General features: G+C 32.8%; 1 protein-coding gene across 4 annotated transcripts in view; it reads left to right on the plus strand.

Annotated features, from left to right (window-relative positions):
• The window catches only part of myo1cb (myosin Ic, paralog b), an 84,747-nt gene that overhangs the window by 70,201 nt on the left and 2,617 nt on the right, over positions 1 to 11,929 (plus strand). For all 4 annotated transcript variants that reach the window (NM_001317189.1, XM_005157668.5, XM_005157667.6 and 1 more), the window contains 12 exons: positions 1,556 to 1,673; positions 2,023 to 2,136; positions 2,995 to 3,071; positions 3,148 to 3,301; positions 4,099 to 4,258; positions 4,334 to 4,417; positions 5,143 to 5,236; positions 5,316 to 5,371; positions 5,593 to 5,728; positions 8,015 to 8,085; positions 8,164 to 8,261; positions 11,782 to 11,881. In NM_001317189.1, coding sequence (NP_001304118.1) covers positions 1,556 to 1,673; positions 2,023 to 2,136; positions 2,995 to 3,071; positions 3,148 to 3,301; positions 4,099 to 4,258; positions 4,334 to 4,417; positions 5,143 to 5,236; positions 5,316 to 5,371; positions 5,593 to 5,728; positions 8,015 to 8,085; positions 8,164 to 8,261; positions 11,782 to 11,881 — 1,262 coding nt within the window. The remainder of the gene's footprint in view (positions 1 to 1,555; positions 1,674 to 2,022; positions 2,137 to 2,994; positions 3,072 to 3,147; positions 3,302 to 4,098; positions 4,259 to 4,333; positions 4,418 to 5,142; positions 5,237 to 5,315; positions 5,372 to 5,592; positions 5,729 to 8,014; positions 8,086 to 8,163; positions 8,262 to 11,781; positions 11,882 to 11,929) is intronic.

Below are 11,929 nucleotides of genomic sequence, written 5' to 3' on the forward strand. Positions count from 1 at the left end.
TTTATTTTAATAGTCTATGGAGCTCTTTAAGGTTGCAAAACTACGTAGAATTTGCGCCTTTTATGGTAGCCTATTGCACCTTTTCTAACGCTTTAGTTTGAACGCACATCTGAATCTGTTCATTTCTGTTCCTGTCAATATGATTTAGTAGCTACAACAACCATGATAATATCTTTCTTACCCGATGTGACTGAAAAAAAGAAAAAAACAATAGATAAAACCTAAAATAGCAACAGGAAACATTGAAACAATTGACCACTTCATACAGCCCAGTTGTGTTGGAAAAATGCTCTTTTGTAACAAATTTCATTTGGTAAAATTTGTATCTTTATTTTAATATATTTTTTTTGTTGGTCAGTTATCTACAAAATAAACAAAAAGAATGAATAAAATTTAGGTGAAGTGAGGTGCATATAATACGTTTTACAATAATAAGGGAGTTATTAACTAAATTCAAATAGGCCTATTATAACATATAGTAATTCTGACAATTTTCTTTATAATTTGAGTTATGAGTTACAGTATCGCAATACTAATTATGATTATCATATTTCAGCTGGTATAGTATCATAAGATGAATTAATGGTATTGCGACAACCATACTTTGTATTGCATTGTTCTGAATTATTGGGATATTTCTATATACGGTATTTATGTGATTCTCTAAGGTATAACTATGATTGTATGACTTGTTGTCATGCTTAATCAACATTTAAAAACAATGAAAATGAAAAATGTTAATTAAATTAAAATTATTAAACTAAAATACATATTTATATTTATAATAATAAATTATTTATATGAGTACACCCCTTTTTGAAAACGAATATTTTATCCACATATAGGTAAAATATTTTGGTGGATTAGAACAAAACAGATTTATTAAACAGATATATTTATTCAAATTATATTTTAGTCACAGAACGTCTTTAAAAATGGACAAATAATACATTTAAATTGATGTAAAGAATTGCACAAAAAAAACTACAAAATGTTATATATTTTTTGTTTCTCTAGATTTTTGCTCCTTTTTTAATTAAATTTTAATTTAATGAATTATTTTTCCCTAACATAAATTTGAGCTACTAATTTTGGACCATTATCATAATTTATTTTGTCAGATAAGCTCCAGATTTGGCTTCACTACTGACTAATCTATTATATATGCACAAATATAATATTGTAAAGCTTCCTTTAGATAATATTCATTTAAATTAGTTTTAAAGTACATTTATTTTATTATAAATATATAAGTACGTTTAGAAATATAATGCTAAATCTTTTCATTTTTAAGACCAAAGTTTTTTAGTGCTATGTTCTTCTTCTCCATATGTGGTGCAATGGTTTCATTGTTCACACTGCAGTCATTCGTTCCTTCACTCTTATTCTCTCTTACTTAATAAGCTTCTTTGTTTTGCCATCCTCTTTGTTGATAGTTGTTGGTGTCTTTTGTTTGTTAAGCTGCTCTTATCCTCAACTGTAGAAAATATAATGGATTTACACCTACATTACATGTATATTTTATATTATTAAACTGAAATACTTCTCTCTACAGGGCGTTTTGATGAAGTCCTTATTAGACACCAAGTAAAATATCTTGGTCTGATGGAAAACCTTCGGGTGAGGAGAGCTGGCTTTGCATACCGGCGTCGCTACGAGACCTTCCTACAGAGGTTGGCATGTACATACTGAAAAAACATCAATCTAGACTAGTGCTAATGCTAATAAAACATACCTCATAATAACCCACAATCTGCTTTAATTGTCATTCATGCTATCCTGAAGAATTTTAGCTGATTTAGGCTGTTCTTTTCCAGCATGCCTCCACTAAAACTAAAATTTAGTAGTAAACTATGGTAAATTTGACACTTTCTAATCCTCTTTTAAAAGCTCTGTACTTCCTGTGGACTACAGTGGTAAATAAGGTCAAAGGGAACCAACAGTGTGTCAAAAACAGTGGTTCCTGTTTCTGCTTCACATGTGGGTAGATTAGTGGGTAATGCTGGTGTTTTCCTCTTTCAGGTATAAGTCTTTGTGTCCGGACACCTGGCCAAACTGGGACGGCCGTCAAGTGGATGGTGTGTCCACACTTGTCAAGCACCTCGGCTACAAGCCCGAGGAGTACAAACTCGGCAGGTTGGTTACAGAGATAAAATATTTCAACCTTTTTTATGCTATTAAAATCTGTATGTTTCACAAAAAGGCCTGAAGAATCATTATGTTGTGTTATGAAACAGTTAGGTCTTTTTTAACTAAAATCATAATGTATATGATTAGCAACTTAATATATTTACTATATACATACTATTACTAATACATATATTTATATTTTATATGAATAAAAATGTTCAGTATTGATGAGAAATCTTATTGTAACATATCATTGTAGGAAATGTATAATGTATAATCTGGGAATTCCCAAGAACAACCACTTTGGAATGAATGGAATTTTTATTAAATTCCTTTGAATATTCAACTAATGATGAATGTCTTAATTGTCATATTTATGACACCTAAAGGTGCTCCAGACCGTACATAACAAAATGGTGTAAACATATGTTTGTAACTTTTTTTTAAATTGTATCTCTTAAAACTCTTTTAAAAATGAGTTGTTAATCTATCAAGTATTTTTCAGATCAGTTTGCTAATCAAGCCAATCACTCTTTCGTTGGGTAGCCAATTATTCCTGTGGTTATTTTACCAGTAAACAATAGCTGAAAGAAACCATATTTTGAACAAAACTACATCAGTTGCTTATCATCTATACATTTTCTGTGTCTACTGGTCAAAACAGGCCTGAACGCATTGCTAGGATTAATGTTTTAACATTAGTATTATTCATCTAGAACCAAAATTGATGGAGACAACTTTCAATGTAAATAACAAAATTAAACTTTAACTCTAGAACTTCTATGTTAAGCTGCTTTAACACAATCTAGATTGTAAAAGCGCTATAAAAATAAAGATGAATTGAATTGAATGTATTTTTTAAAGGACCAAAATCTTCATCCGCTTCCCCAAGACCTTGTTTGCCACTGAAGACGCACTAGAAGTCAGGAAACACAGTCTTGGTATGAGCTGTTTTAAATACAAATCATGCCCACTGGGTGGTCTGCCTAATGTTAACCTTCACAAACTGTCCCTCAGCCACCCAACTTCAGTCATCCTGGAAGGGCTACAGTCAAAAAACCAAATACCAAAAAATGCGGCACTCGGCTGTCTGGATCCAAGCCTGGTGGAGAGGAATTCTGGCCCGCAGGGCAGCAAAGCGCAGGAGAGAGGCTGCCGACACCATTCGCAGGTCTGTCATACAAGATGGTCATCCTTAAAAGGGACCTATTATGCTCCTTTTTACAAGATGTAAAATAAGTCTCTGATGTCCCTAGAGAGTATATGTCGGCTTGAAATACAACACAAATAATTGTTTTAAACTCTTTAAAACTGGATCGTTTAGGCTTTGATCCTAATTGTGCCATTTTGGTGACCATTTTGGTGTAGCCTTTGTCTCACCATAGCGGCAGATTTAAAACTCTAAAGGTGGACGCTGCTTCTCGCTCAGGGCTGTTTATGCTAATGATGGAGAGATCGTCACTAATGAGCGGGGCTTTCCCCTTCTGATAACATGTAACAAAGGGAGAATGTGAATCAAACTGTTTCTGCAGACTGTTTTAATCAAGTGTGATTAAAAAAAATAAATTATTAGTTTTGACCAATAGAGGCTGGCTATATTCACACACTGTTGCCCCACAACTGTGCTTAACCCCCCTATAAAAGTGTTTTTTGCATAATAGGTCCCCTTTAAAGTTGAAGAATGAAAGTTTCAATGTTTATTTTGCTAGCTTACATTATCTGAGTTGCGTGGATAAGAATAACAAAGTGCTCACTGATCATTATCAGAAATGTTCACAGCATTTGTATTAAATCTATTTTGATTGATTGGAATTTAATCAAAGTGTATCAAGAGCTTGTGAATCAGAATAAAATTGAAGTGGAACAGTGAATCAATACCTAGCCTGATCAGTACAGCCAGTAATGCTGTTATTCTGTCCAGTAAGAGAGCTTATTCTCACTGCAGCTTTTGTTTTTCACACGTTACAGGTTCATTAAAGGCTTCATCTACCGCCACCAGCCGCGATGCCCAGAAAACGAGTACTTCCTGGATTACGTTCGCTACTCGTTCCTGATGAATTTGCACAGGTGCCAGCCTAAAACAGTTCTGGATAAGAGCTGGCCAACACCACCTCCAGCACTGGTCGAGGTAAGATTATCTCAGTCAGGAATCAGCCATGTTTTCCTCCAGATCTGAGCTGAGAGATTCAATCTTTTCTCTCAGGCTTCACAGCACCTCCGCAAACTCTGCATGCAGAACATGGTGAGGAAGTACTGCAAGAACATCAACCCAGAATGGAAGCATCAGGTCTGACATCTTATGAGATATTTGTTTGCATTTTGTTTATTCATTATTTCATATTAAATCTTTTGTTTATTAACTTCTTTGTTGTCTATTAGAAGTAAAGATTGAGCCCAGAATTTGTTTTAACATTTAAATTAAATTAAAATTGAATTGAATTGAATTTTTTATTTGTTGTGTAATGTAATGTAATTGTTAAGTTCTTGGAAATTCTATAAGATAATATAAAATCATATAAATCATATTTATAGGACTTTTTTTATTCACTTGATTGATGGACCTAAATAGAAATTTTGGAGGCAAAATTGATTAAAATATTTTATTTAATAAAAAATGTCATTGTTATATTTATGTCTTAAATTTTATTGTTATGTTTAATGCCGTTTGTTTATATTTGAATATTTACTTATCTATTTTTTGCCACCTGCATATTGAGCTCTAACTTAAAATGTAAGCAATCTGTCTCATTTTGAAATTTACTGTATATATCGTATTCATTACAAATTATTAATGATTTTATTTTATTCTTTATTTATTTTTTTATAAATGTATTAATTCATTCAACTATAGCTATCTAGATACTGGACATTAAGAAAAATGTTGTCAACTTCTGCACACATGTTTAGTTTTTAATTATTATTTTTATTATTATTATTGACCAAATTTAGTTTGTTATTGATTATTCATTATTTAGTCTACTGCAAATTAAGCATTATTATCTGCTGTTTCAGATGGAGCAGAAAGTGGTTGCGAGTAAAATCTTTAAGGACAAGAAGGACAACTATCCTCAAAGCGTCCCAAAACTTTTTGTGAACACAAGGCTCAGTGAGTTTTCAGTCACTATTATCAAGCTCAATTTAGAGATGCGTTGTATATTCTAAATGTTCTTTTGTGTGTTCAAAAGATGGTGAGGACATCAATCCTAAAGTGCTGCAGGCTCTGGGAAACGAAAAGATGAAGGTCAGTTGAATTCTGGACAGGCTATTTTGGAAATCTTTCTTTAATGTGATTCAAAAATCCATGAATCTGTCATTTTACATAATTAATTGTGAAATATTGCTTATTAGCCTACTTTGTTTCTTCAGAAAACAAAACAAAAATCCCAAAATGTGAAGCATGTGATCATAGACAGTATGTGAGTCTGCTAATGTAATCTAACCTTCATCCGTCCTTCCCTGTAGTATGCTGTTCCAGTCATTAAGTATGACCGAAAAGGATATAAAGCACGCAACCGACAGCTCCTGCTCATGTCTGACAGTGCCGTTATTGTGGAGGAGGGCAAACTCAAACAGCGGATCGACTACAACTCACTGAAAGGTGAGAAGGAGGAGGGATAGAGCTTAAATATGAATAGTAGTTTAACCTAAAAACTACAGTTAGGATTTATGTGAACATTTTGCAATGACAGATTTTTTTCCGTTAAACCTTGTGGCATTTGTAGTAATCACTCTTTCAGATTTAAAATTGTTGGAACAAGATGGTGTTTTAATCATCCAATGTTATTTACTTATTTACTGTTAGCAGTAGTCCGTTTACTGGTATTTGTGCCTTCATTCATTGACCAAAAAAAAGCATGTCTTGTAGAAATGTATATTTTGATTGTAGTATGTGTGTTTTAGTAGAACTGCTAGGACTTTTTCAAATATAAGAGCTGGTTAACGGAGGGAAGATTTTTTAAACCCATTTTTAAACAAAGTTTTAATAAATATTTAGCATTTCCTAAATCCATCGTTCCAACGAACATTCGCAAACTGCGTTGCAAATTTCAACATTTGCAACCACATCTCTAGAGCTGTAGTTCGAAGCATAGTTCCTGGCTGTGTTCTATTCCCACTTATCCACCCTATGCCCTATACCTTTCAAACATTCCAACGTTTAAACTTGGAATGATTTAAAAAAGAGTGTGAATGTGAATGTGTGGGTGGATGTTTCCCAGAGATGGGTTGTGGTTGGAAGGGCATCCGCTGCGTAAAAACTTGCTGGATAAGTTGCCGGTTCATTCCGCTGTGGCAACCCCGGATTAATAAAGGGACTAAGCCGACAAGAAAATGAATGAATGAATAAATGATTAAAAAACATCTAAATCATCTGTGGTAGATGTTATTTGCTTTCAAAGTATTTTTACAGTTCAGTTTTAGCGATCTTCATATTGTCAATTCTGCTCCCTTTGTGGTGCACTTTAAAAACTTTAATGCCAATTTTGAATGCTGATGTGGCTCATGACGAAAGCTATAGGTGACCTATTATTTGAAAGCAGAATTTACATTTACGTCTCCAAAGCATGTGGAAAAAAAAAAACATAGTATACGTTAATGGTTTTAATTTATAGTAAGTTATTTATTAAGTATCTGAACTGTATATGACATGGGCCTGTTGATTAGAACATTTCTGCAGTGGTTTGAATGCATTAAGGTGTTAAAGTAGGCTTAAAAATAATAATAATAATAAATAAATAAATAAATAAATAAATAATAAATATCCTACTTAATAATAATAATAAAAATTAATAATAATTATTATTTTTAAGTAGGATTTTTTTGTCTTTTCTCATTACATAAATTACAACCATTAACAATTTTTATGATTTATAAATGAGAGTAGAATACATGTTAGCTTAGTGGTTTCATGTTCTAGAATAGACTATGGAACATTCTCAATAATATTTGTAAAGGAAACATAGGCCCTGTATGTGCCGTATACATATATTTCAATTAATATGGAAAATGAGGGCATGTTTTTACAAAAACTCATATTGGATTTTTTTTTTTAAATGTGTGCGTGTGTAAACAATGTAATTGGCACAAAAAAAAAATTTTTCTCTAAAGAAGTTGTTACTTCACCCCGTTTAAAGAGTCATTATAGATATTTTATGTTAAAACTAACGTGGTTCAAATGATAGATCTGCGGCAAAGCAACTACGGTTTTAGAAAACACTCATCACTACATCGTTCTTTGCCCAAACAATGCATTGCGAGCTATGTCATTGTTTGGAAAAGACACTTCAGGTTGGTTTAATCAGTCATTGGATAACTTGGACAATTCTAGCCAGCCCGAAAAACTTATTTTCTTAGGGGGCTAATAATTTTGACCTTAGCAGTTTTTGTATATATACATTTTAAATGTATATCTATATTTTTATTCCAGCCAAACTAACAGAAATAAGACTTTCTACAGAAGTAAAATATACTGTAATAGGAAATACTTAGAAATTTTAATTATTTTTCAAAGAATTCTCAAATGTTGTTTTACAGAGCAATGACTGCACGTAGGTGTTTGCACTACCAAAGCTGCCCGATTAAACATGCTTTCAACTACCTTTTTTCCCCTTTATTATTAAATCTCACTGAACTGAGCTGTGCTAAACTGAACTTAAACAGTAAATACTGAACTACACTGTTTCAATTTACTATGCTACTATACTTTACTTACTGCTTTGACACAATCTACATTGTAAAAGCGCTATACAAATTAAGGTGAATTGAATACTTTTGGAAATGTCTACACACTCAAAACATTTTAGACTTCACTTACACCTGTGTTGATTTTTTTAAAAAGTGCTAACCAACGAAAAAGTGACAATGTCCACTTCTGTTTTGTCTGTAGGGATTTCTGTCAGCTCTCTGAGCGACGGCATGTTTGTTTTTCATGTTGCTTCTGAGGACAATAAGCAGAAGGTAAATCTAAACATTAGTTATTTGCTATTTATTCTCTTAAAGGAGCTGTTAATATGTGACCTGTTTTGCTGTCTACAGGGTGATGTGGTGCTTCAGAATGAGCATGTCATTGAGACGTTAACCAAAGTGGCTATCTGTGCTGACAAGATGGACGACATTAACATTAACCAGGGGAGGTGAGTTACAAGCCGAGTTCAAAATCAAAGATCAAGTCAGATTTAAGAGTTAGAGATGCACCACATTTTAGATAGAAACGTTTGATTTTTGGCCTGAAATGGTTTTGAAGGGCTAAAATTATTGAACAAAACCCAAATTTTTATTTATTTATTATTATTATTATCATTATTTAATTAATATATTTATTCTTGGCAGTGTGGCCGGTGTTGCTAGATTAGGCTGTTTTGAATTTGATTAAATGTGCGAGTAAAAAACAGCGTATGCGATGCGGGCTGACAAAATTTGGACGGTTTTGAAATGTTAATTTTATCTGCAAATTATTTAACAGAACATAACAGTGCTCCTGCTTCATTCAGTTAGTAGTTACTAGTGCATAGCGCAAACTGCATGGGCCCACCCGCAAGAGGAGGTGAAGGAAGTTGAATCAAAATCTGACTCTTTCTCATGCACGAGCTTTATGCAGTGCCAGCAGTTAAACTCACAGTGGTTTAATCATAACACTTTTATCAATCATATTTTTCTGCAATTGACAGCAAAAACAAACTTAGAAGTGTTGTCTGATTGAAAAGCAGCACCTAAATATGTTCAAAAGAATTTAAAACGCCAAATGGGACAAATCTATACCACATTTTTGAAAGTAAAACATACTCTAATAGGTAGTGGAATCTACACATCAAAGTGCAGTGTGTGGGTGAGCGGGGCACAGTGTTTCTGTGCTGTATGGTTAAAGGAATATGACAGTTAAATTAACTAGACTAATTTCTGATTTAGATAAATTTTAATTAAATAAAATATTAATCTAACATTTTGGGTGTTTTTGTGAGTTTGGGCGGGTTTTGGACAGCTTTTGGGCTGGAAAAAGTCAGCTATATCTGTCAACACTGAGTGTTACTGTTCAGTCATGGTGAAAATTTGTTCCAGAAATTGCATCAATTCACAGATATTCAAAATGCGTCACAATTTTCTCTTGAATCAATTGTGAGCTTATATTTTAACAGCATATGGTGCTCCAGGCTAGTTTTTAACTGTACACTCAAATGTCCTTAAAGGAGAATGCTTTTGCATACAGCTGTCATGTGAGCTGGTTTCATGAATTTATGTAAACGCAAATAACTTTAAACACTCTTTCCTGACTATAATTATTAATGATTATTTAAGGTATTTTAGATGAGTGATATTTTTTAAGGAATTGGATGTAAGCCGAGTATGCCCATTTGTATATCATACAGTGGCATCAGCATTATGAGAATCTAAGAATTAATGCAGAAACTATTTGCTCTAGGGTTTTCTATATAATTTTTTTCTATTTGAAGTAGTGTGGAGTCATAAATAAGAAAAACTTGCAAGAAGCGTATTAATGTTTTCAATAAAACCAAGTTGCAGCTTTCAGGTTTAGATCAGATTTCTAAAATAAAAGCATATCTTGCTGGTTGGTTAGTGTTACGACTTTACAAAATAGCTCAAGGGGTCAAAGAGGTAACATTTTGATGTAGAGAGTTGGTTTTGTAACAAAGTTCTGCAAACTGAAAACCTTTATAACAGACTTAAAAAACAAGTAACATGAAATCCTTCCACATATGTATGTTATGTACAATACACAAATTAAGGCTAATTGCCACCAACAAACACAAAAATCATCACTATTTCAAGCATCTTTTTATTAAAAGAGATCCTGGACGAGCCCCCATTTAAATGTTACAACTTTAAAGTTTAGCTCTAGGGGTTAAAGACATTTTGATTCGACTCAGTTCGTAGAGAATTGGTTTTGTAACAAAATTCTGCAAACTGAAAACCTCCATGGCACAGACTAAACAAACAAGTAACACGATATCCTTCCGCATATGTATGTTATGTGCAATAAACAAACTAAAGCCAATTGCCACCAACAAACACAAAACATCATCACTGTTTCTGGTATCTTTTTATTAAAAGAGATCCCGGACGAGCCCCCATTTAAATATTTTGACTTTAAAGTTTAGCTCTAAGGTAACCTTTTGAAGTGACCCAGTTTGTAGAGAGTTGGTGGCAAAATAGCAAAACGACAACCAAATAATGCAAAAAAACAAGTGAATTTATTTACAAAATTGAAAAGAATTCAAACAGCAAAATAATATGTACAAGTTTAAGTATCTCTCAAGAGAAAGATTAAATCATCTAATGTATGTTATTAAGGGAAAGAAGATTTATAACTTTAAACACTCTTTCCTGACTATATTAATGATTCTTTTGGGTATTTTAGGTAGATTATTTTTCTTAGGAAATGGATGTAAGCAGAGTACAGCTGTTTGTAAACTTCTAAAGTTTAGGGGTTAAAGAGGTAACATTTTGATGCGACTCAGTTTGTAGAGAGCTGGTTTTGTAACAAAATTCTACAAACTTAAAACCTCCATGACACAGATTAAACCAACAGGTAACACGATATCCTTCCTCATACGTTTGTTATGTGCAATAACGCCAATTTCCACCAACAAACACAAATATTCCTGTCAGCCCTCTCTTACAAAGCAAAGAGGTCAGATTCATAGATGTGTATTTTATAAGCTAAACGTATTATTGCTCTTAATTGGAAAAATATAAATCAACCTAGAATTGGAAAGTAAATTTAAGAAAATGCATATGTCAATGGAAAAGATCACATACATTGTCAAAAAGAAACAAAATGTGTTTGAAGATATCTGGAGACCTTTTAATAACTTTCTGAAGTACAATGTAAATGCTGGCAGTCTGCTACTACAAAATCAAGTTTAGAGGGAGTAGGGGAGTATCATGGTCTAAACATAGACCCGGGAAACATTCTGTTCCTGATTTAATCATATCCTTTATTTTCCTTGTATATTTATTTATTTTTTATAGGCAATGGGTTGATAGGAAGGAGAATAGGGTGTAAAAAGTTTGCTGTGTCTTCATGATTATTATTCTGTTACTGTGTTATCTGTTGTAATATGCAAATAGAACAAAGTAATAAATATGTTGTGCCAAAAAAAAACACAAAAATCATCACTATTTCAGGTATGTTTTTATTAAAAGAAATCCCGGACGAGCCCCCATTTAAATGTTTTGACTTAGAAATTTAGCCCTAGGGGTTAAAGAGGTAACATTTTGATGTGACTCAGTTTGTAGAGAGTTGGTTTTGTAACAAAATTCTGCAAACTAAAACCCCCCATGACACAGACTACACAAACAGGTAACACAATATCCTTCCGCATGCATATGTTATGTGCAATACACAAACTAACCAATTGCCACCAACAAACTCAAAAATCATTAGCCCCATTTGAATGTTAAGACTTTAAAGTTTAGCTCTAGGGTAACATTTTGATGTGACTCAGTTTGTAGAGAATTGGTGGCAAAACGACAACCAAACAATGCAAAAATAAGTACATTTATTTACAAAATCGAAAAGAATTCAAACAGCAAAATAATATGTACATGTTTATATAACAAAAACTCCAAACTGGCTGATTATTATCCTTTAAACTACCTAATAGAAATATGCTTTGCTTTTTCTCTGATGAACAGTATAAAGTTCGATGTGGCACAGGGAAAAGAAGGGATCATAGACTTTACAGCTGGCTCAGAGTTGCTGATAGTCAAGGCTAAGAATGGACACCTTTCTGTGGTGAGCAAATACATTTGAATCTATGCTTATCTAAAAATAATTCAAATC

Source organism: Danio rerio, chromosome 15 (genome assembly GCF_049306965.1).
Source record: "Danio rerio strain Tuebingen ecotype United States chromosome 15, GRCz12tu, whole genome shotgun sequence".
In the NCBI taxonomy this organism is placed as follows: Eukaryota; Metazoa; Chordata; class Actinopteri; order Cypriniformes; family Danionidae; genus Danio; species Danio rerio.